At 54.8% G+C, this 25,157-nt stretch overlaps 2 protein-coding genes across 4 annotated transcripts; both read right to left on the reverse strand.

Annotated features, from left to right (window-relative positions):
* Positions 1–1,096: 1,096 nt before the first annotated feature.
* TGFB1 (transforming growth factor beta 1) lies at positions 1,097–15,422 on the reverse strand. Of its 2 annotated transcripts, none has more exons than XM_027079626.1 (7): positions 14,477–15,422; positions 11,298–11,458; positions 9,329–9,446; positions 7,457–7,534; positions 7,144–7,291; positions 1,882–2,034; positions 1,097–1,387 (listed from the first exon to the last, which is right to left on the reverse strand). In XM_027079626.1, exons 1-7 carry the CDS (start codon positions 14,829–14,831, stop codon positions 1,228–1,230), a joined length of 1,173 nt encoding a protein of 390 aa, XP_026935427.1. In that variant the 5' UTR covers positions 14,832–15,422; the 3' UTR covers positions 1,097–1,227. The 2 variants fall into 2 exon arrangements, with proteins under 2 accessions (XP_026935427.1, XP_026935426.1); XM_027079625.1 differs by having other exon boundaries at positions 7,144–7,294; positions 14,477–14,851.
* Positions 15,423–16,350: 928 nt separating this feature from the next.
* Positions 16,351–23,596, reverse strand: B9D2 (B9 domain containing 2). Of its 2 annotated transcripts, none has more exons than XM_027079628.1 (4): positions 23,469–23,596; positions 22,892–22,983; positions 19,817–19,942; positions 16,351–16,952 (listed from the first exon to the last, which is right to left on the reverse strand). In XM_027079628.1, exons 2-4 carry the CDS (start codon positions 22,977–22,979, stop codon positions 16,639–16,641), a joined length of 528 nt encoding a protein of 175 aa, XP_026935429.1. In that variant the 5' UTR covers positions 22,980–22,983; positions 23,469–23,596; the 3' UTR covers positions 16,351–16,638. The 2 variants fall into 2 exon arrangements, with proteins under 2 accessions (XP_026935429.1, XP_026935428.1); XM_027079627.1 differs by having other exon boundaries at positions 23,410–23,553.
* Between the last annotated feature and the right edge of the window lie 1,561 nt (positions 23,597–25,157).

The following is a 25,157-nucleotide window of genomic DNA, read 5'->3' on the forward strand; positions in this document are numbered from 1 at the left end:
TTGCACAGTTTCTACTCAACTCTGCCCTAGTAGCACTAAAACAGCCACAGACAGTACAGTACCGAGTGAGCATGGCTGTGCTCCAATAAAACTTTATTGACAGGGCTTCCCTGGTGGCGCGGTGGTTGAGAGTCTGCCTGCCAATGCAGGGGACACGGGTTCGTGCCCCGGTCCGGGAGGATCCCGCATGCCGCGGAGCAGCTGGGCCCGTGAGCCATGGCCGCTGGGCCTGCGTGTCCGGAGCCTGTGCTCCACAACGGGAGAGGCCACAACGGTGAGAAGCCCGCTTACCGCAAAGGAAAAAAAAAACAACTTTATTTACAGAAACAGGCAGCAAGTCAGAATTTGCCTGCAGGCAATAGTTTGCCAACCCATGCTCTCTTGGGCTGTGGGGAGAATGCCGTGAGCTAGTAGAGTGGAGTGGAGAATTGTTGTTATTATCCTCTGGCCTGTGAGTGTTACTTTCTGACTCAGATCTTAACACCCTTCCCCTTGCCCCTCCCTTCCAAACGCACTGGCCCCTTTCCTGCCTGTGTAGCTCACCCCAAGTTCATCTTCACTTCCAGGCCTTTGCTTTTGTCTTCCTACCAAGAACACCCTCCCCCAGGCTGCCTTCTTGGCTTCCTTCAAGTCCCAAATGCCACCTCGTCCAAGAAGCCCTCCCTCCTCCCCAAAGCCATCTCTTACCCATCCTGCTTTCCTGTTTTCGCACAACTTTACTATGTCTGTCTCCTCCCCAGAAAGTAGGTTCCTGGTAGGCAGGAACTATTCCCTTAACCTCTCTGGGCTTCCATTTCCTTACATTAAAAGTGGGTGTTATCAGAGTCTCTCTCAGAGCTTTGTTATGGTGGTTAAATGAGTTAACATAAGGGTCCAAGGTGCTCAATAAATAAATCTAACCCTTGTTCACCAGGAGTAAGAAACATAACAAGCGCTAAGAAGTGTCTGTGTGAGGAGGGGCAAATGAATGATGGGCAGAGACAGGAGGAGGCAGATGTAAGTGTAAATGTAAGGAGATGCAGGGGGCATTGGGGGGGAGGTCGGGGGACGTCGGAAGAGAAACCCTAGTTAGGCGCCCAACGACACAGAGACCCAGTCCTCTCTCCACCTTTAATGGACCCCAGGTGGGCTTGGGCGCTGTGTCCTTAAATACAACTCCGATGAGGCGGGTGGGGGGCGGGGCCGGGCCTGCCGGGGTGGGCGGGACCTGTCGGGAGGGGCGGGGCCTCAGCTGCACTTGCAGGAGCGCACGATCATGTTGGACAGCTGCTCCACCTTGGGCTTGCGGCCCACGTAGTACACGATGGGCAGCGGCTCCAGCGCCTGCGGCACGCAGCACGGCGCCGCCGACGCGCCCGGGTTGTGCTGGTTGTACGGGGCCAGGACCGGGGGGGGGGGGGGGGGGGGTCAGGGTCGGGGGTCATGGGGAGGGTACCCCCACCCCGCCAGCCTCTCCCCATCTCCCTCTGTCTTATCTCATTCCGTTTCTTTCTGTTTCTCTGCCTCTCCCCAGTTTCCACTCTTGGCTTGTGTCTCATTGTCTTTCTCCTTCCATCTTCCTAATTCTCTATCCTCCTGCCTTTTTCTCTCTCATTGTGTCCCTCCGTTTCTCTTTCTCCTTCCATCTCCCCACCTCTTCCCAAGCCCAAGTTATGCATCTCCATGGGTCTCCCCATATCTCTGTCTCCCTCTGCCTCGTGTCTCTAACTGCTCAGACCCTGCCTCTAGTTTCTCTCCCATCCCTTTGCCACCTCCCCGCCAATCTCCCTGTCTCCTCTCTTTCTATCTCGCCAATTCATCTGATTTTACCTCTCTTTCTCCCTCTCCTCCCTCGGTTCCTGCTACCCTCATCCCACCCCCAGCCAGGGCTCCAGACGCACCTTGCTGTACTGCGTGTCCAGGCTCCAGATGTAGGGGCAGGGCCCCAGGCAGAAATTGGCGTGGTAGCCCTTGGGTTCGTGAATCCACTTCCAGCCCAGGTCCTTGCGGAAGTCAATGTAGAGCTGCCGAACGCAGCAGTTCTTTTCCGTGGAGCTGCAGGCCGGAGGGAGGGAGGAACCCGAGTCAGGAGAGCGGAGGGGTGCCCCTCCTCCCCCGGCTGTGCATGTGTTTCACCCTGGTTGCCCGCCAGCACGGTCTCCATCTTGGTCTCCCTTGCAACCCCTGTGATGATAACAGCAATAACAGTAATAGTAATGATCATCACTAACACTGATAAAGCACTTCCTCTAGTCCAGCACTGCGCTAAGGGCATCCTCATAAACATGATCTCAGGCAACGCTCAAGCCTGTAAGAAGCCAAATGAACGTCCAGAGGGGGCTACACCGACCACAGCACATCCACACACTGGAACATAAAAAACACAACGCGGCGCCACGTGTACTGATACGTTCTACGTGTGCAACAAATGTTCACTGAGCTACGACCGTGTGCTGGGCTGCGGTCTACTGGGGACGCAGTACAAACAAAACAGACAGAAATCCCTGCCTTATGGGGCCACATACTAGAGACTGTCCAGTCGCTCCTCTGCTCTGAACAAGGCAAATGCCCAAGCCCTCGCCATGGACCACAAGGCGCTACCAGATCTGGCTGATCTCAACTCCCTCCCCACTCCCACTCTCACTCTCCTTCGGCCACATTACCATCCTCGCTGTTCCTGAGTCCCAGCTCAGGACATTTGCACTTGCTGTTCCCTCTGCCTGGCTGGCTATTCCCACAGATACCCACTCTGGCTCTGTTTCTTCACTCCATTTGTATGTATGCTCAAACATCCCTCACTCAGGGACCCTTAACTCCTAGAACACTGCCTGGCATGCAGTAGGTGCTCAATAAGTATCAGTCAAACAAATGAATGTCATCTCCTCAGAGTCCTTCCTGGACCATCCTACCCAAAATACCAATCCAAATGTTTGTTAATTCCATAAAGTGTAATAACAGCATTCAGTTATGTGAGAAAACATGAAAATGACTGCAGCTGAAATGGGGCAAATCTTAATACTTGTTGATACTGGATGAGAGTTCGTGGGGGTTCCCTGTACCATCTTGGTTGCTTATGAATACATTTAAAGTTTCCCCTAATAAAAAAAATTTCAATCAGAAGAGGAAAAATCAATTAGCACAATGACTTCTTTCTTTCCCCTTCCTCAGATTGGTTTTTCCTTCTTGCCACCTGCTCTTTTATTAGATACTGATTTATCTGTTCGTTTTCTGTCTTCCTCTGAGGACAGGACTTTTTGTCTATTTTGTCCCTAAATGTGTCCCTGCAACAGTGCCTGGCATACAGCAGGTGCTTAGCAAGTACTGGCTGTATAAAATAATTGATGAATATGTTAGGTCTTTTAAAAGCACATTGGAGGGACTTCCGTGGTGGTCCAGTGGTTAAGAATCCTCCTCCCAATGCAGGGGACGTGGGTCCGATCCCTGGTCGGGGAAATAGGATCCCACATCCTGCGGGGCAACTAAGCCTGTACGCCGCAACTACTGAGGCCACACACTCTAGAGCCTACTGAGGCGCCACAACTAGAGAGAAGCCAGCCCACGCGCCACAACGAAGAGCCCGCTCACCGCAACAAAGAGCCCGTGTGCCGCAACTAAAATTCAATGCAGCCAAAAAAAATAAATACTTTTTAAAAAACAAAACAAAATAAAAAATAAAAGCACATTGGAGAGTGGTGGTATGTAAGACTCTACTGCCCTGGACTCGTGATCTCTGTCCCAGGCTCGGATGCAAAAGTCAGTCCTCCCCAGTCTGCGGCCCTGGCTCCATCATGTCTGGAAGGAAATGGGGCATTTTCTGTGCTGGCCCCTGAGGCCATGGTTGAGATGGGCTGGGAACTTAACTAAAAGGCTTGACTCATGGGCAGCTGAGAACACTTTAAATTCCATGTTCATAACATATGAAAGAAACACTATGCAAAGTTACAGGTACAGTATGATCCAAATTCTGTTTTGAATAGAAGGACTGGAGGGCAATATATTAAAATGTTGACAGTGACATTTCATATGTGGCAATGTGATGGGGGATATCGTTCTGTATTTTCCAAATTCTCGATAGTGGGTATGTGTTACTTTTAGAATCAGAAAATAAAATTTAAAGAAAGAAAATGCAATACCCCCCCCCAAAAAAAAAGACTATACCATTTGGACAAAATAAAAAACATATACATGGCTATGTGTAAGTGTCTCATACAGAGACTCTCTGGGAGGAGACAGAAATACAATAGAAGCCTCCTCATAGAGGGGCTGGGGGCCGGAGCTGGAGGGTCTCTGAGTATCCTTTCTGGGTTTGATCCAAGTGCATGCATTTTCCTACTCAAGAATCAATAGAGGAAAAAAAAAAATCAATAGCGGAATTCCCTGGCGGTCCACTGGTTAAGACTCCTTGATTCCACTGCAGGGGGCACGGGTTCGATCCCTGGTCAGGGAACTAAGATTCTGCATGTGTGTGGTGCGGCCAAAAAAAAATATCAATAGAGAATTCCCTACAAGGCAGGTCTTATTATTATTCCCATTTGAAGGATGAAGAAATTGAGCCTCAGAGAAAGGGGGATGTTGTCTGTTCACTCGTAGCCTACATGTGGTGGAGTTTGGGGCCAGGTTCACAGCTAACTCTGTGCTGCCCTGGAGTCTGTGCCCTCATCTGCCCAGTGCAACCATGTCAGCTTAAGCAGAGGGGGAAGAGGCAATGTGACAGGATCTCCCAGGGCAAGACAAGGCCTCTCCCAAGAGCCACAGGACGTTGAGAAGGAAGTTAGGAAACTTAGATTCCCGTGAGTTCAGCCTGGCGCCTCCCCAGTCTGGCTGGGCCGCAGTTCCCTCATCTGTACAAAGATGCAAGGGATGTTGGATCAAATAAGATGTTGTTAAGGGCCCAGGAGGCGTCAGGAAATCCATGGATGGGCTGAGGGAGGGGTCTGAGCCCCCCAAACCACAGGCACCTACGTGTGTATGTATAGGCATATTCTGGGGAAAAAAGGTTCCTGGCTTTCGACTTCTCAAGGGGTTCCCGGACTCACAAAAGGGGAAGAACCACTGTCCAGAATAATCTTTCATTTCTGGTCCAACTGTGCCAGGGTGCTGAGGTCCTAAGACTTGAAGTGTGTGATTCTATTATCCAACTCAACTGTTCTCCCTGTAGGGTCCCTGGAGCAGCAGCGCCGCCTGGGAACTTGTGGGAAATGCAAATTCTCAGGCCCCACCCCAGACCCACTGAATCAGAAACTGGGGGTGGGGATAGGTGGGAGACAGCAGGCCACATTTAACAAGGCTTCCAGGTGACCCTGAGGTGCATGCCTGGGGCCTGCTGCTTTCCAGGTCCTGTGATACACGCAGTCCAGGCGTTTGCAACTCTGCCCTCCAGTCTACCAGGACCCAACAGGGCCTGACGAGTAAAAGAAACCCACTTGGGGGACTTGCCTGGCAGTCCAGTGGTTAAGACTCTGCACTTCCACTGCAGGGGGCAACAGTTTGATCCCCAGTCAGGGAACAACTCAGATCCCACATGCTGCATGGCTCGGGCCAAAAAAGAAAAAAAAAGACCCAAATATGGTCTATACGTGGCAATTATTTGATACATATTTAATATTCTTTTTTAAAGTCTACAGAACCATCTCTCTGTTTCCCCACTTTGTATTGTATTTGTTGAAGAAACTGGGTCAGGTTTCCCACGATCTAGATGTTGCTGACTGCACGACCACGGTGTTGTCTAACATGTTTCTCTGTTCTCATATTTCTGGAAAATTGGATCTACCACACTGATCAGCTTCAGGTTTGATTTTCTGGGAAGATTTCCTAAGTGACGCTGTGTCCCTCATGTGGCTGGCACTCTCTCACTGTAATAGTATAAGCTGCTGGCACTCACGACCTCAATCCATTCATTCATCCACAGGATTGTTGGGCAGAGGGTAGGATCTGGGGGTGAAGGAGTTTGGGAGCAGAGCTGACTTTCCGGCAGGAGAACTGCATGTAACAAAGCCCAAAGGCACCATCAAAATATTAAGCAGGGGAGGGCCAAGGTCACATTATCATTCTAAACTCGCAACACTCTAACTCTGAACTTCAACATTCTAGGACTACAACTTTTCAGTTTTCTTGGACTGCAATACACCAGCCTCTCAAGATTCTAACACACCAACAGCTTTCCAGCTTTCTAGGATTCCCACATTCCAGCTCTCCAAGATCTTGGCATTCTTGAATTCCAATATTTCAAAACTGCATTCCAGGGCTTCCCTGGTGGCGCAGTGGTTGGGAGTCCGCCTGCCAATGCAGAGGACACGGGTTCGTGCCCCAGTCCGGGAAGATCCCACATGCCGCGGAGCAGCTGGGCCCGTGAGCCATGGCCGCTGAGCCTGCACGAACGGAGCCTGTGCTCCGCAACGGGAGAGGCCACAACAGTGAGAGGCCCGCGTACGGAAAAAAAAAACAAACAAAAAAAAACTGCATTCCAACATTCCACAATTCTGAGCCCATCACTCAAGAGGTCCAAGCTGCCACGTTCTAAGATCACAGCCTTCCAAGATTCTCACAAGATTCCAGCCCTGAGTCCCAACATTCTAGGTGACCAAGACTCTGGCTTTCTCCAACTCCAACATTTGTGGATGCTAATAATGTAACACAGGACTCCACTATTCTGGGCCCAACAGTCAAGGACTCCAATCTGCCGATACGGGAGACTCCAGTCTATCAATGGTATAGGAATCCAACACGGGCAATCTTCCAATTCTGAATTCCCAAGTTCTAGGATCCCAACATCCCTTGAGTCCAACATTCTCAGATTTCAATAATGAATACCGATTCTCACATCCTAGAATCCCCACATGCTCGAACCCCAACCTGCCAGCAGGACAGAAATCTAACATGGCGACCTTCCAGTATTGAATTCTCACATTCTCAGTGTTCAACGTTCTAATAGTCTCTGATTGCAACCCACCAGCCAGAGAGCCACCTGCTCTCAGCATTCAAGGACTCCCAGTTCGCACATCCCAGCATCCTAGGCCTCGGACCTCATCCCCCGAACGCTCCAGGCTGAAGCAGATGCCAGCCCAAGCGTAGCACCAGCCAGGTGCCCAATCTGCGGTGCCTGCTCAGCAGACGGCAAGGAGGCCCCCAGCCCAGAAGGCGTCAGGGAAAGGCTGCAAGGTTCACCTGAAGCAGTAGTTGGTGTCCAGGGCTCGGCGGTGCCGGGAGCTGTGCAGGTGCTGGGCCCTCTCCAGCGGGGTGGCCATGAGGAGCAGGAAGGGCCGGTTCATGCCATGAATGGTGGCGAGGTCACCCCGGCGGCCGGAACTGAACCCTGCTTTGGTTTGGGAGTCAGGCGGTAGGGAGGGTGGGGGAGACATACACACACTCTCAGATGGATGAATGGGAGATGGTCAAGGGGAAGAAACACACACACACACACACACACACACACACATCACTGGTGGGCATGGGGCCGGGCCGGGGAGGTGGGCCTCACCGTTAATGTCCACTTGGAGTGTGTTATCTTTGCTGTCACAGGAACAGTGGGCACTGAGGCGAAAGCCCTCTATTTCCTCTGTGGGAGTGGGGAGAGGGAAGCCAGTGTGAGGGGGCGGCTCACCCAGTCCCTGGGGGATGAGAAAGGAAGTAGCAAACCCCCGGCGTGGGGGTGGGGGGACCTCCTTCCTGCCCCTTCCCCTGCCTGGCCTCTCACTGCACCCTCGTGCTCCAGTCCTTTGCCTTGCAGCCTCCTCCTCTTGCAGGTCTCAGCTCAAAGGCCACCTCCTCCTGGAAGCCCTCCAGGACACAGCCCCTCCCCCACTATGACAGCACTTTATTTTCTCCATAGCACTTACCCTGACATTTGTATCTGACTATTTATTCCCCTCTTTGTTCTCAGTGGCAAAGCAGGATACGTGGGGGCAGGGATCCTTGTTTTCTTGTTCCCCACTGGGCCTGGCCCACAGTCGTAAAAACAAACATCTCCTGAGTTCGCACTGGGTGCCAGACCCTGTTCTAAACACTTTTTGTGCGTTATTTCCTTTAATCCTCACCAAAGCTCCCCATTTTACAGATGAAGAAGCCAAGGCCCACAGAGAGGGGGTGACTTGCCCAAAGTGGGAAAAGGCAGGGCTGGGATGCAAGTGCCTGGGCTCTTGTCCCAGGGCCAGTGTGGAAGAAAGTTTTCTTGAATGAATGAGTGAATGCCTTTCTAAGCTCCCACTATGTGTTGGACCCTGTGCTGGGGGCTCTGGACTCAGCAATCAGCCCAGGACACTTGTCGCAGCGCTCACCTGCTCCCTAACCCCCATCTTTTCCTCTGGCCAAACCATCACTTATCTCATGAGTCTCAACACAATCATCCTCATCCAGGAAGCCCTCCTGGACCCCTCCAGATGGGTTTGGATGCCCACTCTCGGCTCCCCCATCCCGGCCCTGGTCATTGTGGCCATCACAATGGGAGTCAGGCGGGCTCCCTGCTAGGGCTTTGGCAAGATTTCCTAGGTGTCTAGAAGTGACTGTGGGCCCCATGAGGGCAGGCCTAGAAGTTGTCATGGTTACCACTGTGTCCCCCACACCACCTGCACAGGGCCAGGCACATAGCAGGAATCTACTGGCATCTACTGAGTGAAGGAATGAACGAGACGGAGACTAGGAAGGGAGATGTGGGTACTGTGGACTCAGATGAGACAGGACAGACAATCCTCTTCTGGACAGATCAGGTGTGTCAGGCTCTCCCTGGACTCAAGGGCTCTGCACAGCCTATCCCTCTGCCTTGAACACTCTTGCCCCTCCGTCTTTCCCAGGCTGGCTCCACTCATCCCTCAGACAACCGCTCTAATGTCCCCTCTTCCAGGAAGCCCTCCCTGATTTCCCAGGCTGGGTCAGGCACCTCCTCTGGGCTCCCCCTCCCAACCCTGCCCACTCTGGGACATTACTACCTGGTTTTCAGGTCTTTCCCCCAAATCCCTTAACCCAAGCAATGGATGATAAGCTTCACGAGGGCAAGTATGGTGCTGTTTTGGTTACTGTTTTGTCCCCAGCATCACCCAGCACAGGGCAGGTGCTCAGGAAATGGATTTACCATTAATCACTCAGGTTTGAGTGCCTGGAAGGAGGCCCAGGTCTGGGCTCTTTGGCACCAACATGGGGCGGGCGGTGCTAGGCAGGGGAGCCCCAGGACAAACAATGGGGTCAACCCCATTACAAAATAGGGGTTGGGAGGGACTTCCCTGGTGGTCCAATGGTTAACAGTCCGCGCTTCCACTGCAGGTTCGACCCCTGGTCGGGGAGCTAAGATCCCACATGCCACGCAGTGCGGCCAGAAAACACAAAAAAAATAGGGGTGGGGCAGACAAGCGGTCCTCACCTCCGTGGGTCAGCCACTGCCGCACAACTCCAGTGACGTCAAAGGACAGCCACTCCGGCGAGTCGCTGGGGGCCAGCAGCCGGTTGCTGAGGTAGCGCCAGGAATCATTGCTGTATTTCTGGGGGATGATGAATTGGGGGGAGAGACAGTGGGTAGATGCTGCCACACACCCCTCATGTACACTGCACCCCTGAGTCCATCTGCTCCCCGAAAAAGGCTTCCACACAGTCCTGCAGACTGTCCCCTCCCAGACACCCAAACCGAGGGGCCCACAGGAGCCACCCACCCCACAGCAGCCCAGAGGGGAGAGAGAACCCCAGGCTGGGGGGTCAAGGCACCTGGGCAGCTCATCCTCTATGCCTGACCCCGGCGTGGCCATGGAAAATTCCTCTCCCCTTTTGTCCTTGGTTTCCTCACTGATGAAATGCCAGGCGGCCCCTTTCAGCTTGGACAGCCCACGATGCCACGATTCTCCTACTGACATCGTAGGGGTCACTGACTATAGACAGTTCTGCAAATTTGGCCCCCCAAATTCTGAGAGTCTATCACGTTCCTTCTTTTTTGAAAAAAAAGTATTTATTTTTTATTTATTTATTTTTGGCTGCTTTGGGTCTTCGTTCCTACGCGCGGGCTTTCTCTAGTTGCGGCGAGCGGGGGCTACTCTTTGTTGCGGTGCACGGGCTTCTCATTGCGGTGGCCTCTCCTGTTGCGGAGCACAGGCTCTAGGCGCACGGGCTTCAGTAGTTGTGGCACATGGGCTCAGTAGTTGTGGCTCGCGGGCTCCAGAGTACAGGCTCAGTAGTTGTGGCACATGGGCTTAGTTGCTCCGCAGCATGTGGGATCTTCCCGGACCAGGGCTCGAACCCGTGTCCCCTGCGTTGGCAGGCAGATTCTTAACTACTGCGCCACCAGAGAAGCCCCGAGTTATCACTTTCTAGAAGTTATGTTAGAAGTCATTCCATAACGCCAGTGCTCAGTGGCACCCCAAGAATTACACATTCAATGAGCCTGAGACATTCCAGAGGACTCATGTTCTACAGACCCACGAGTCTGACATGCCACAAACCTAGATGTTGCAGACGCCTGACATCCATGTGGAATGATCCCCTGGGAGCTGGCAGGATAAAAGCGAATTCTCTAGACTCCAAGAAGTTAACATCAGACAAAGTTCCCTTGTTTTGGTTTTTTTTTTTTTTTTTGCTGTACGCGGGCCTCTCACTGTTGTGGCCTGTCCCGCTGCGGAGCACAGGCTCCGGATGCGCAGGCCCAGCGGCCATGGCTCACGGGCCCAGCCGCTCCGTGGCACGCGGGATCCCCCCGGACCGGGGCACGAACCCATGTCCCCCGCATCGGCAGGCAGACTCTCAACCGCTGCACCACCAGGGAAGCCCAAAGTTCCCTTGTTGTAAGAGTCTAACACCTACTACTGAATCTAACATTCCACATGACAGGGATTCTGGGTCACACAACCTTCAAGAGAATCCAGAACTTCTTGAGGCTCCCATCTTCCTGGAGACTCTTCTAGAAAAGAGCTAACCAAGAGACCTTTCCGTGATGATGGAAAAGTTCTTTATCTGTGGTGTCCAAAATAGCGGCTGCTAACCCCATGTGACTACAGGCCACTTGAACTATGGCCAGTGAGACGGACGAACTGAATTTTTTCTTTTATTTAATTTTGATCAACTTAAATGGCCATAGGTGGCTAGTGGCTACTGTGTGGGGACAGAGCACTTTGAAAGTCTGCAACCCTTACAGAGATTCAAATTTTCAAAAGTCCTGAGTTCTTAGAGTCCAACTCCTAAGATTCCGGCCTTCTAAACGTTTAACCTTCTAGGGCTCTAGGAGTCCGAAAGCTTCAGAGCCCTGTGATCCCACAGTCTGTGCCTTCAGGATCGGTCACTATGGACCCTGAAGCCACCAGCCTTCCAGCCGCCCCAGCCCAGGCCACCTCTGGGGCCCTCGCCCCCACCTGGTACAGCTCCACGTGCTGCTCCACTTTTAACTTGAGCCTCAGCAGGCGCAGCTCTGCCCGAGAGAGCAACACGGGTTCGGGCACCGCTTCCCGGAGCTCCGACGTGTTGAAGAGCATATACATGCTGTGTGGACTACGCTTGATTTTCCCATAGATTTCTAGGCAGAAGGAGCCGAGAGGGGGGATGTCAGGGTTTGACAGGGGCAGGGGAGCTGGCGCACCCCAAGTCAAAGAGCCCTGGGTTGGAGTCTAACCCTAACACATTTTAGCTGTGTGACCTTAGGTGACTGGCTTCTCCTCTCTGGGTTTGTTTCCACCTCTTTAAACGGGATCTTATCCACCCTTCCCTCCCATCAACTGGGAAGTGCCCCTCAGGACAAAGCTGGCACAGGGCTGGGCACTGCTCTAACTGCTTAGGCCTCCCCAGCACGTGGAGCCTCAAACGCAAGTTATGTCGCAGCCCAGGGATCAAGGGCATTTGAATCGGACTGTGCCTCGACTGCCTACTTTCTTGGGCAAGTCACAAGCCCTCTCGGAGCCTCAGTTTCCTATTCTTTGGGGAAAGATCAACCTGACATCAAGTTCTCTGCCTCCCAACCCAGGCTCTCCTAACTGAAGCGCGGGAACTTTGGGCAAGTGAATTCCTCTCTGTGTGCCAGGTTCTCACCTGTAAGACAAGGACTGATTACAGGTTGCTAGTGTGAAATAAGCGAGATGATGCAGATAAAGTATGTCGTACAGAGTCTGCATACGATGCTTACTCTAATGTGTGTGTTCAACAACCCCATGAGGAAGATACTATTAGTATACCCGTTTTATAGATGGGAAAACTGAGGCAAAGAGATGAAACAATTTGGCCCCAAGATCACGCAGCCAGGAAGCTGCAGAGTGGGGATTCAAACTCAGCCAGTCTGATTCCAGAGACTGTGCTCTTAACCCCTAGGTTATGCTGCCTCCCTGCTAATGTGACATTACTCTTGTTGTTGTTATTATTATTATTATTGTTTCCTTCCCCAGCTGGTTAGAAAAGGCAAAGTTCATTCTAGGTAAGAATGGCTTCGGGGGCGGGGGAAGGGGAACAGAGAAAATTAGGAAGTTTTCTAGTCTAGGAAAAGTTGGGGGTTGGGAAAGAGTGGGGCAAGCCATGAACTCCTGGATCAACTGGGACAGCTGCTTTAGGCCTCTGCAGTGGGGGCATGGAAATGGTGGAGACATCCGATGAGAAAGGACAGAGGAAGCCCCTTCTGTGGGCCTCCTTCCCCTACTCCTCCCCTCTCTAGCCGGGCCAGCCCCTGCCCCGCACAAAAAAAGCCCTATCTTGGCCCAGGAGTTACTCAGCAGACCCCAAAGGAAGGGTAGAGCCCAGGCCTGGGAGACAGATAGGGAAGAAGAGAGATAGAAGGGGCAGGAACGGTCAGAGGGAGAGATGGAGAGTAGGGTATGGAGGAGAAAAAGCGAGAGAGAGGGAAGAGATGGAGAGACAGAAACTGGGAGACCCAGACTGGGACAGAGAGAGTAACGGTAATGCGGGAGAGATGGAAAGGCAGAGATGGGAGACAGACACACGGGGAAGAGAGACATAGGGTTTGGGAGCGAGATGGAGGCAGAAGAGGAATGAAGAGAGATTGAAGGTATCAGTGTTGGAAAAATCTCTACAACCAAGGTGAAGCTACGACGGAAAAGGTGAGACGGAGATGTGGGAAGGTAGGGGTGTCATTCGGCTGAAGCGGCAACTGGGTACACAAATGGGCCAGAGACCCACAAGTCTAATGCCCAAGAGGGAAAGTGAAAGCAGGGGGGTCGCCCCCAAGCCTCTGGGCCACGCGGGACGCCTGGGTCTCCGCGGGCGCCGATGGGGCGGGCCCAGCGGTAGTGCCGCCCTGAGCTGGGGGTGAAGGGGGCGGGAGCCGCCGCTGCCACCGCGAGGGCGGGGACCGGACCTGCCTTGTCTCGCCCCAGGCTCCGCGCGCGATCCCCGCCCCCCGAGGCACGGGAAGGAAAGGAAGGGAGGGAGGGCTAGGCGGCCGGACGCTGGGGTTTCCCCAGCCTCCTAGAGAGGAACTAGGAGTTTGGGGTCCAGGCTCTCAGCATTCAGCTCTGCTGGGGTTCTCCTGTCCCCTTCCGGAAGCGCAGGCTCCGCCCCCCGCGCGTGGCACACACGTGGGGCTTCCTCACCCCTACCAGCTCGGTTTTCTCACCCGGGTCTTGTAGAGTCGCACCCACCCACCTCTCCCTCTATGGCTCGACTCCTCACTCAGCCCTCTCCCTTCCATCCCGCGGCGTGGCGGAGGCTCGCTGCTCCCAGCATGGCACCGTCCATCTCTCCTCTGCCCGCTCCCAGGTCCACCTTTCCCACGCTTGTCTCTCCGCTCTGTATACCCCTTCCCACGACCCAGTATTCTAGGTTTCCTGGGGGCTCGCTTCCTCCGCTGGGCTTCCTCCTCTCACGTCCGTCTGCGAAATAGAGCACCTCCCGGCGCATCTCCGGCATCCCCCTGGGGTCTCCGCTTCTCTCCCGCCAGTTTCCCCCACCCTACGACCTCGCGCCCCCTTTTGACCTCGCATTGATCACCCCCCTCCCCGCCTCTCTCTCTAAGCCCTTCCCCAATCCCGCGTGTTCTTCGCGCCGTGTGCAAATGCGTCCACTCTCCACTTTCTGGAACCTCTGGGGTTCGCTTCACCTAGTTCTTCTGTCCTTCTTGAATCTTCCTGCCTCATGACCCCTGAGCTCTGAGTCAGCTTTCCCACTACCTCTCCTCTCCCCAATGCCGGGGTCCTCACTTCTCCCAAAGCGAGCTCCCTCTCTGCGGGCCCCACCCACGACCCCCGCACTCTAGTGCACCCTGCAAGGGGAAGTCTTTTTCTACACCCCCACCCCGTAACTGCTTCGCTTCTCTCCCTCTAAGGGACTCCCCCCGCCCACGATCTCGCATGTTCCTGTAGCCCTCCAAAAGCGGTCCACTCCGCTCACTATCTCCTCTTCAAGACCAGATACCTGGGGGGTAGGGAGCTCAGCCCTATCCTCTTTGAGACTCCCCCTCCCAAGTTCCCGGCGCCCCCGGGGGTCCTCTTCCCCCAGCCAGTTTCCTCTACCGGTAATTTCCTCCCCGTGACCCCTGCACTCCGGCGCCCCCTGGGGGCTCCCCTCCAGGGTTCCCCTGCCCCTCCGAGCTCACCGTTGCTGTTTTCCACCATTAGCACGCGGGTGACCTCCTTGGCGTAGTAGTCCGCCTCTGGCTCAGGCTCAGGTTCGGCACTTTCCCCGGCCACCCGGTCACGGGTACTGTTGTAAAGAGCCAGTACGGCCTCGGGCAGCGGACCGGGCGGCACCTCCCCCTGGCTCGGGGGGCTGGCGAGCCGAAGCTTGGACAGAATCTGGCCGCGGATGGCCTCGATGCGCTTTCGCTTCACCAGCTCCATGTCGATGGTCTTGCAGGTGGACAGTCCGGCGGCCGGCCGGCCAGGCGGCAGCACTAGTAGCCACAGCAGCGGCAGCAGCAGCGGCAGCAGCCGCAGCCCCGAGGGCGGCATGGGGGAGGCGGCGCCCCCGGCACAGCCGAGAGCGCAAGCCGGGCTGGGGTGGGAAGAGGGAGGCCCCGCCCCTACAGGGGCTGGGGGGGGGGTCTCCCGAGGAAAGGTAGGAGGGTCTGGGGAGGGAGGGAGTTGAAGCCCTCAGGGAGGACGGAGCGGAGCTGGAGGGGCGGCTCTGATGGGTGTGTTCTCGGTATCCCACGGCAAAAACCGAGATGAGCGAGATCTGGTACCAAAGGTGGGTGGTCTTGAATAGGAAAGCTGAGGCAGGTCTGAGATTGATCCCGTCTCCTGGATCCCGGAGGAGAAGGGTCCTTGGATGCGCGGGGGCTCAAGAGAGAGGCTAGGAGTTGGGGGCCGTGCGGGAGGGTGCGACCGATGTCTGGGGTCGAGTCCTCGCGGGAGTCGGGTATGAGGCTCCTGAGGGCTGGTCCGGAATGGGGGCGCCCGGGGAACGCCGTGTGGGGGGAAGGAAGGGAGCAAGCGTCCGAGGCGGTGCAGGGCGGAGGTGCGGTCTGGGGTCCCGCAGTCCTGCCTCGCGGAGCAGCGCTGCGCGAAGGTCCCCGCGCCTTTGGCTCCCAGCGGCAGCGGAAAAGTCTCAAAACTTTTTTCCTCTTCTCCCAACCAGCTCGTCCCTCCTCCCGCTCCTCCTCCCCCTCCTCCCCGCAGTGGCGGCGGCGGCGGCGGCGGGGGCGGCGGCGGCGGCTCGTCTCAGACTCTGGGGCCTTGGGCTGCTCCTCGGCGGCTCCTTCCTCCGTTCCCGGCTGAGGCCGGCCCCGCGGGCGGCTTCGAGCCGGGGGGGTGCCCCGGAGGGGGCGTCCCCCCTGCCCCCGGCCGGGGGCCTCGCTGTCTGGCGGATCCGCGGCGGGAGGAAGGGAGTGGGACGGCCTGGGGCGCGAAGGGCGGCGGCGGCGGCGACCGGCTGGGGCGGCGGGGGGTTTTTGAAGCCGCCCCGGCCCCACCCAGGAAGCGCGCGGGGCGGGGGCGGCCCTCAGGGGGAGGGCATGGGGGGGGGCCGGTCCACCGTCCTCATCTCGCGTGGGCGGGCTCCGAGGGGGGTCCCTTAAGCCCTGGGGGGAGGGGGCGGGCACCCGGCTCCGCCCCACCAACAGGGTGCTGCCTCCTGGCGGCTGAGCGCTACCAAAGCGGGCGGCTGTGCTGCGTGTGGCTTTGAGGACTGTGCGAGGGTCACCGAGGGAATAAAGACCTGGCGGGGAGGGCTCAGTCAGAGGATGGGGACGCAGGTACAGGGAATCCGAGGACGACCACCCCGAGTGGAGAGTGGGAAGCTGGGGCAGTGGGGGAGAGGCTCAGCCAGAAGACAGGGAGCCAGTGGGGAGAGGGGCACAGAGGAGGGGGACCCCCAAGGAGTGGGGGCCATAAGAGCATCACCCAGCGTGGGGAGGGGGTCAGAGGTTGAGGCAGAGGACAGGGGAAGGGGGCCTGAGGAAGGAGGGTGACAGTGAGAGGATGGGGCACTGGACATCCAACAGATGAAGGTCAGAAAAGCACTCGCATCTGAAAGAACTGCTCTCCTTTACTGAGCCCTTCCATGTGCCAACAGCTTCTCTGCACCCAACCCCTGTGAGCCCACACATTTACTGCCCCCATTTTACAGATGGGGAAACTGGACCTGGGAGGGGCAGCCACTGGGCTTGAGATGCTAGTCAGGATAGAAGCCACACCAGTCTTGGCTGGGGTCAGGTCTGACAGTCTCCAGAGCCCATGCTTCTGACCCCTGTGCCATCCTGCCCCTCACCGGGTGTCCAGAGATATGGCTGGGGGCCAGCGGTCCACACAGGGTCCTTCAGCATTCGACGCCATAACGATCGAAGTGGCGCAGCAGCAGGCCCAGCTCAAGGTGCACGGTGCCACCGGCAGCAGTGTGCAGGCGATAGCGGTCAGCCCCACTGTAGATGGCATCTCCGTGCAGCAGCTGAGGCCCGCCACCCACGAAGGCCCTTGCCAGCTGCTCCCGCCAGCTGCCTAGGGGCCGCCACGTCGGGCAGTCCAGCTGGTGGGTGCCTGGACTGCTGGGCACATGGCAAAAGCCGTAGCCTGCAAGCTGGCAGCGGCCGAAGCTGTCCTGGGACCATACCTGGAGATGGAGTCGGGGCCAACCTGCAGCATAGGAGGGAGGGAGGCAAAGTGGGATGGGTACAGCCCAGCAGGAGCTCCTGGAGATCCCAGGCCCGTCCTTCCCCGCCAGGTTTCTGCCCCAGCCTCCTCTCTGGACTCCTACCCCCACAGAGCAGCCAAAGGGATCCTTCTGAATCCGTATTCCTCCCCTGCTCAAAACCCTTCTATGATTCCCCAGTGCACTCAGTATAAAGTCCGACCTGAACATTCAAGGCCCTTTAGGTCTGGCATCTGTTGACTTCCCTCTCCGTGGCCTCTTCCTCTGTGTCCCCGTCTCAGGGGAGCCCAGTCCCCAGGTGAGTATGTTGGGCCTTGTCCTCGATGCCTCCCTCCTTCCTTCCCTCCCCGTGGCCACACCCTGTCCTCTTTTCTGGCCTCAGGGCCTTCTTTCCTGCTCCCTCCAATCCAACTTTCACCTGGCAGCTGGAAGCATCTTTCTCTCCCTTCCATAGGTTTCCCAGTGTCCTCACTCAGAATATAATTCAGCTCCTCAGCCTGTAGGCAAAGCCCTTGGAGACCCAGCTCCATTTCACCCTCCTTTCTGAGTCCCTCCGTGCTAGGCCCTGTTCTAGAAGCTGGAGACACAGCAGTGAACAGAGCAGACAAAAATTCCTGCCCTTGTGCAGCTGACGTCTTGAACAACGAACACAGTAAATACACAAATTATAGGGTACGTCAGATGGTGATAACTGCTCTGAAGAAAAACAAGCTAGGTACGGTGGGGGTAGGCATGCAGTTTTTCTTTCTGTTTTTGTTTTTTTAATATTTATTTATTTGGTTGCACTGGGTCTTAGTTGCAGCAGGCAGGCTCCTTAGTTGTGGCATGCGAACTCTTAGTTGCGGCATGCATGTGGGATCTAGTTCCCTGACCAGGGATCAAACCCGGGCCCCCTGCAGTGGGAGCGTGGAGTCTTAACCACTGGGCCACCAGGGAAGTCGTGGCATGCGGTTTTAGAAAGGGGGTGATCAAGCAAAACTTTCCTGAGAAGGTGACATCTGGGTGAATGCTTAAAGGAGGAGAGGGAGTGGGGGCTATGTGGATATCTAGGGAAGAACGCTCCCAGCAGAGGGAATAGCTAATGCAAAAGCCCTGAGGTGGGAGCTGCCTGGTGGGGCCGATGTGGCTGGAGCAGAGTGAGATGGGGGAGAGGGGGAGGAGGTGACAGAATCAGATTGAGCAGGGCCTTGTGATCCATGGTAAGGTTTTGCCTTTTACCCTGAGTGAGATGGGGACCACAGAGGGTTCTGAGCAGAGGAGGAATGTTACCTAACTTAGGTGTTCACAGGGGGACAGACTTATGGGGCTGAGGTGGGAATACCAGTAAAGAGGCTACTGTAATAGCCCAGTGAGCGGTGAGGGTGGACAGATCGGGGTGCTGGGAAGAGGGTAGGGGGAGTGGTGGGATTCAGGATTCATTTCAACGGTGGGGCTAATGGGATTTCCTGATGGACAAAATTGGGGCGGGTAGGAGAAAAGAGGAGGCAAGGATGATGCCCACATTCAGAGACTCGGGGTCCTTAAGAGCTGAAAGGACTGTTGCCTGCCTCACTTTCCAATCCATCACCCACAAGGCAGCCAGAGGGATCTCTTAAAAGCAAAACCTGACTTGTCAATTGCCTGCTCTGGCTCCCCAGTGCCTTCAGGATATGGCCTCCACTCTGCGGCCTGGCATTCAAGGCCTTGCAATGGCCTGTCCCCTGTCCCCTGTCCCCTGTCCCCTGCCACCTCACCCCCCGCAGTCCTCCTGCTCTCCGTCGGTCCTCCAAACGCCCCTGGCTCACTTTCCCCCTTGAGGCATCCACATATGGTTTTCTCCCCAGAACCCTCTTTCATCTTTCTGTTTTAATAGCTCCTACTGTCCTTTCACAGCAAAGCTCAAACATCCCCCTCCTCCAGGAAGCCCTCCCTGAACCCCCCAGCAGGGTCAGGCACCTCCGCTGGCCTCCCATAGCCCTTCAAGATCCCCCATACCAGTCCTGCCCACTCTGGGTTACCACTGTCTGAGGGCAGCTCTGTCTCTCCCAAGGGATGATGAACTGTGTGGGGACAGGGCTGGGGAGCTGTCTCAATCACTGATATCTCCCTGGCTTCACCTGACACAGGGCAGGCACTCAGTAACTATTATTTATATGGTAGAAATATATGGCATATTTACCTAGGCTATTTCCTGGAATCCACCCCTCTTTTTTTTTTTTTTTTTTTTTTTTGCGGTACGCGGGTCTCTCACTGTTGTGGCCTCTCCCGTTACCGAGCACAGGCTCCGGACGCGCAGGCTCAGCGGCCATGGCTCACGGGCCCAGCCGCTCCGCGGCATGTGGGATCTTCCCGGACCAGGGCACGAACCCACTTCCCCTGCATCGGCAGGCGGACTCTCAACCACTGTGCCACCAGGGAAGCCCCACCCCTCTTTAATGACCCAAATGTTCTGCCAGAAGAGGTTTTCTGATACCCCTCCTCCCCCACGTATTCATCTCCCCTCTGAGCAGCTGAGGAGCCCTACCTGCAAAATAGCCACCAGCCCTCACCTCTCTCTCTCATAACCCCTCCCAGCTTCCTGCTGATTGAAGACTCTCTTGCTTTGTCTCTGTGAAAGCCACCTCCCTCTCCCCCTGGCTCTCCCCTTGACCTTGCCCCGTCCACCCCTGCCTCTGCCCCACTCCTAATGCACTCTACAGCCGGCCTGGGGAGGCCTCAGCTCACCCTCTCCAGGGCCAAGCCTGGTCAGGAAAGGGACCCAAAGGGCATGGGGGCAGGAACAGCACTTGATGTTTCCAGTCCCCGCAGCACTGAGTACCTCTAACCCACCTCCCCTTAGTCTAGCCTGGGGCCCAGGCCGGGAACTCACCTTGTAGGCCTTTGGTGGCAAAGTGCAGGTCGATGGGATGGGACCAGTAGGCCATGTCCCCTATCTGGGGGGTGTCCACCTGTGTTTGGCCCTCCCGCACGCCTGACAGGAGCTTCCATGCTGCCCCTGCAGTGAGAGCCAGGACACGGATGAGGCAGGGCGGGGTGGGAGGCAGCCATCAGGAAGGGGATCCCACTGTGGCTATAGGACCCCATTTCTCCCTGGCACTGGGGAGCAGAGGGTTGCAAAGCATGGACCCTGGAGCCAAATGTCTGGGTACAAATCCTGGCACTACTTCTTCCTGCCCATGCAACCTTGGGCCAGTTACCTTTCTCTGCCTCCGTCTTCCCATCTGTAAGGTGGGTGTAATAATAATGCATTCCTCCCAGGCTTGTGAGAAGGTTAAATGAGTTAATACAAACGAGGCACTGAGAACAGTGTCTGGGGCATAGTGAGTGCCGGATGAGTGCCGGGGATCATTTTACTACTATTCTCACCCCATGCTTAGAGGCCTAGTCCAAGGACTAAGATGGAGCTGAGGCGCTCCTTCACAAGCAGAAGCACAGAGCAAATCGTGAACGGTGCGTCGTAATAGCAATCCTACTGAGGGTGATAATAGCAAAAGTGCACCGACTGCTTACTAAATGCCAGACGCTGCGCTAAGCGCTTTAGTAATGAATTCATTTAATCCACCCTCTGGGACTCTTAATCCCCACCCCACCCCCAGTTTACAGACTCTCCTCCACAGGAGGAGAGTCTACAAGGCCTTACATGGCCTGGCCTGTGCCCCCCCCAACCCCTTTCTGAACTCATCTCCCATCACTTTCCCCATTCCTCACCACCCTCTAGCCTCAATGGTCCTATTTCTTTCCCCTCCTCAGGGCCTTTGCACTGGCTGTTCCCTCTGCCCAGAAAACTCTGCTCCTGGATGTCCCTATGCCTGGCTTTTTTTCATCCTTCAGGGATCAGCTCAAGTGCCACTTTCACAGAGGGGTTCTCCCTCACCCTCCTATCCCAAAACTAACCAGTCCCTCTCACATCATCTCTCATCTCATTTCTTCCTAGTACCTAGTACACTACCTGTAATCATTGCACTCACGTCTTTACCTGCTTATTTCTTTTCTGTCTCCCCTGCTGTGAGCCCCAAGAGAGCAGGGATGTAGTAAACTACTGGATCCCTAGAACCTCAAACCCAGATCTTGGTACACAGAAGGTGTTCAATAAATGTTTGTTTTGGACAAATAAATGATCCTAGGAGGTGGGGGCTAATACAATCCCCATTTTACAGGTAAAGAAATCTTTACCTTTCATTCCACAAACCTTTACTGAACACCTACTCTGTGCCAAGCACTGTTCTCCATGCTGGGGCTACAGCAGGACCGCAGCAGACCAAGGTCCCATGGTGGAGCTGATTCAAATGGAGCTCTGCTTTCGTTTTTAGGTTTTCGTTATTTTTTTTTTTTGGCCATGCCACGCCACATGTGGGATCTTAGTTCCCCGACCAGGGCTTGAACCCGTGTCCCCTGCAGGGGAAGCTCGGAGTCTTAACCACTGGACCGCCTGGGAAATCCCTCAAATGGAGCTCTGACTGAAGGCAGAGACCAAGCCCTTTATCTGACCGCGCCTTGGCTCTCTATTGGATTAACTGCCCCCTACCCCGCTTCTCCCTGACCAAGAGCCCCCTGAAATAATAAAAATCATGTTGGTTACTACTCCCTTGCAGGCCAGGTGAGGAGAGCACCAAGCCTTCGGTCAGGATCCTCACGTACAAGACTTCCTAACACCCCTACGAAGGACAAAGAGTCACACTTTACAGATAAGAAAACTGAGGCTGCGAGAGGGACTAGCACTTGCCAGGTCACAGAGCAAGTGAGTGGAAGAGGGTACTGGAAACCAAGTCTGATTCCAGGCCTTGCTTCTTATTTGCTCAGCTGGAGGATCCCAATTTCCCAGGGAATCTCAACCACCAACCTACCCACCAGTGAAATCGCAAAGAACCCCAGGCCTGAAAAGATGATGATGGCAATGGCCACACTCATTTCTTGGGCACTTATCTGTACTAGGCAACATACCTAGGGCTTCAGGAACAAGAGCCCATCCAATTTTTACACAAGCCAGGCAAACACTTACTGAGGCCTTACAAGTCTAGGCCCTCTTCTAAGTGCTACTGATATTCATTTAGTCCTCACAGCAACCCCATGAGGTAGTGTTATTATTCCCATTTCATAGACAGGGAAATCGAGGCAAAGACAAGTGGCCAGGGTCACATAATTAATAAGCAAGAGCTGGTTTTGAAACCCAGGCAGTCTGTGCTCTTAACCTCAGCACTCTGCTGCCTCGGCTGCCATTAGCTTCATTTTCAGACAAGGAAACTGAGGCTCAGAGAGGTCAAGTCCAAAGGCTCCCAATCAATAGGCAAGGGAGTTTGTATTTGAGCCCAGACCTGGTGGCCACCTGGTGGCCTGTGGCCCTAGCCATCACACCACCCACCACACCACACTGCCTCCAATGGAGAGGCGTGAAAATTGAGACCTCCAAGGTCCTTCTGGGCCTGTGTGGATGGACTTGGATAACTGTCAGAACAGGGTTCCTACATTCTCACAGAGAAACATGAATACAGGAGGGTGGCCTCTCCTCTTCATTTCAAGATGGAAACTTCCATTTTACATTAAGAGCTCAATAAATGGAGATGGTTAAGCAAAGAGTTAAGATGGGGGAGGCACCAGAGCAGCCCTAAGACAGTGAATGAAGTCCAAGCAGTGTCGTTACCGCTGTCAAGTGTTTTGAGGACAGGGAGTGTGTGCTGGGGTAGCTGGGTGGGTCCGGCCTATAGTCTCATATCCTTAGGGAATGTGTGTTGAGAGAGTGGGAGTCTGAGTCCCCAGAGATGGGATGGGAAGGGATAATAAGAAGGGAGCCTGAGATTCACATGAACAAAGCGTGGTCAGGGTTAGGAGTCCTGAGAGCCCATGGAAGCTGAGGATCAGGGACTGAGGTCAGGGGATCAAGGAAAGTAGGTGGAGGCGTCTAGGCTGCCGGGGTCTTGGTGGGGAAATGAACCATAACCGGGAATACCTGTGTGGATGCCCCACTTGCAGAAGAGGCTACTTTCCGAGAAACCGGTGGCCCCCATGATCTGCCCAATCACGTGCACCTCAGCCATGGCCCTGGGGAAAATATAATCACAGCCTTATGAGAAAAGTGTACAATTATCTCCACCTAATAGATGGGAAAACTGAGGCCCACCAAGTAAGGAGCAGTACTTGGGATTCCAAGCTAGTTTCGTCAAACCACTGAGGCTGCGGTCTTAACCATGATACTAACTGCCTCTCCAGGAGAGCCGCAGAAAAATGAGGGGCGAGAAACGGACGCTCCAAGGAGCTGGCATCTAACTCTGCCTGCCTCTAAAGTAACCTTTTCATCCCGCTCATTGCAGCAGAAAGTCCCGCCCCAGGGGAACATGGCTCCGCCCACAACACAAAAGCACCGCCTCCTCGGGTCAGATTTCCGTCCCCCACCGCCATGAGGCGCATGCGTTCTAAGTGCAGGGCACCTTAGCTCCACCTCTGAGCCCGCGCATGCGTTATTCCTACCTCAGAGCGTCTAACGGTTAGGAGAGGCGAAAGCGGGGATTGGAGTTCATGGACCTGACCTGTCCCTCTCTCCGCAGGCGCTGACTTCCCAGGCCTAGCTCGCGCCTCTCGCAGGACCTTCCCGGCAGCAAGATTGCTGAGACGCCAATCCCTCCGAAGCCGCGCCCGCCTCCCGGCTCCCTAGTTGTTGCTGGGGCAACGGCAGCCTCCTCCCCTGGCCTTGTCCCCGCCCTGCGGGTCGCTAATTGGCCCTAGCAATCTGTGGGGGCGGGGCTAACCTGTGATGGACACTTTCCCCCCTCTCCATTTTGGGAAAGGCGTCTCTCCAACCGCGAACCACGGTTCAGCCATTTGCGGCGTGGCCTTATGTGGCCATCTTGAGCGTGGCTGAGGAAGTTTGTGCACCAACTGTTTGTCCCAGGTACTCTCATAACAGAATAACCAAATCCATCGATGTCCCGTGCCCCCTAAAACTCTCTCTCAATCGGGGCCACAAGTCAGAGACTTGAGCCAGAGCCAGGGGGGAAATCTCCCTCACATCACTGTGTGCATCCCCCTGCCTCATAACTGGAAAAAAAAAACCTCATTCAGAGAAGTTGGGGAGGGGGTTCCTTTTTAGAATTCCTCCAAGCTCCTCAAGAAATGATAAATTCAACTTCCTTCACTGTTAGTGCTGATTCTGAGCAAGCAGGGGGTGGGTTGGGGGAAGGGGTTTGAGAAATGAGGAACTGAGGCCTCTTTATCTGCAAAAAATCCTGTTTTTGAAGACTGGACTCTGTCAGTAACTTGTGACCTTGCACAGCTCTAGGTCTCAGTTATCGCATCCATGTAATGGACACAAGGGGAATGACTGAGTCAGAGGCACTCACACATTGTGATTTCCTGAGCCGGTGCCTTCCCCACCGTAGTTCGTGCCTTATTCCTCCAGCCCAGACCGGGAGTCCAAAAGGAACTTATTCCTCTACTTTTTGCAAAACGGGGACTGCAAAAGTTAGAGTCACCAGCTGAAAGTTATAGGGAGAGGGCAACGTTTCAATAGGATAGTATTTATATAGATAAAATAATTCAATAGGTATACAATTCAATAATATTTCACTAATAGGTATATTTGAAAGCTACCATTTATCGAGTGATTTCTCCGTGCCAGCAGCTATAAACTGATTGTTTTGCATCCATGATCTCCTTTAATCCTCACAGATATCCCACAGGGTGGGTAATTATCAGCCTTACTTCAGATGAAGAAATTAGGGCAAAATCGTTTGCCCTAAACCAAATTGATGGGCTTCCCTGGTGGCGCAGTGGTTAAGAATCCCCCCGCAGGGGACACGGGTTCAAGCCCTGGTCCAGGAATATCCCACATGCCGCGGAGCAACTAAGCTCCTGCACCACAACTACTGAGCCTGCGCTCTAGAGCCCGCGAGCCACACAGCTACTGAAGCCCGCACGTGCCTAGAGCCTGAGCTCGGCAGCAAGAGAAGCCACCGGCGATGAGAAGCTGGCGCGCCGCAACAAAGAGTAGCCCCCGCTCGCCGCAATTAGAGAAAGCCCACGCGCAGCAACGAAGACCCAACGCAGCCAAAATTAAAATAAATAAAAAATAAATAAATTTATTTTTAAAAAACCCAAATTGATTATAGCTCTGTCTTACTCCGTCCCCACACCTTATGTTCTTAACTTCCTGCTGTCCTGCCTCTCTTGGGTACACATCTCCCAGTATCAAAGGAATATGGAGGTTATGGGTGTCATCC

This window comes from Aethalodelphis obliquidens, unplaced genomic scaffold (genome assembly GCF_003676395.1).
Source record: "Aethalodelphis obliquidens isolate GAN/ISIS:26980383/991018 unplaced genomic scaffold, ASM367639v1 scaffold43, whole genome shotgun sequence".
NCBI lineage: Eukaryota > Metazoa > Chordata > Mammalia > Artiodactyla > Delphinidae > Aethalodelphis > Aethalodelphis obliquidens.

Excerpts from the sequence above, each read along its gene's own strand:
- TGFB1 (XM_027079625.1), bottom strand. The coding sequence starts at position 14,831 with ATGCCGCCCTCGGGGCTGCGGCTGCTGCCGCTGCTGCTGCCGCTGCTG. Across the intron at positions 9,447-11,297 it reads AGCACGTGGAGCTGTACCAG|AAATACAGCAATGATTCCTG; the intron begins GTGGGGGCGAGG and ends ATCATCCCCCAG. Across the intron at positions 2,035-7,143 it reads GACACCAACTACTGCTTCAG|CTCCACGGAAAAGAACTGCT; the intron begins GTGAACCTTGCA and ends TCCGGCCTGCAG.
- B9D2 (XM_027079628.1), bottom strand. The coding sequence starts at position 22,979 with ATGGCTGAGGTGCACGTGATTGGGCAGATCATGGGGGCCACCGGTTTC. Across the intron at positions 19,943-22,891 it reads CAAGTGGGGCATCCACACAG|GGGCAGCATGGAAGCTCCTG; the intron begins GTATTCCCGGTT and ends CTCTCACTGCAG. Across the intron at positions 16,953-19,816 it reads TGCCACCAAAGGCCTACAAG|GTTGGCCCCGACTCCATCTC; the intron begins GTGAGTTCCCGG and ends CCTATGCTGCAG.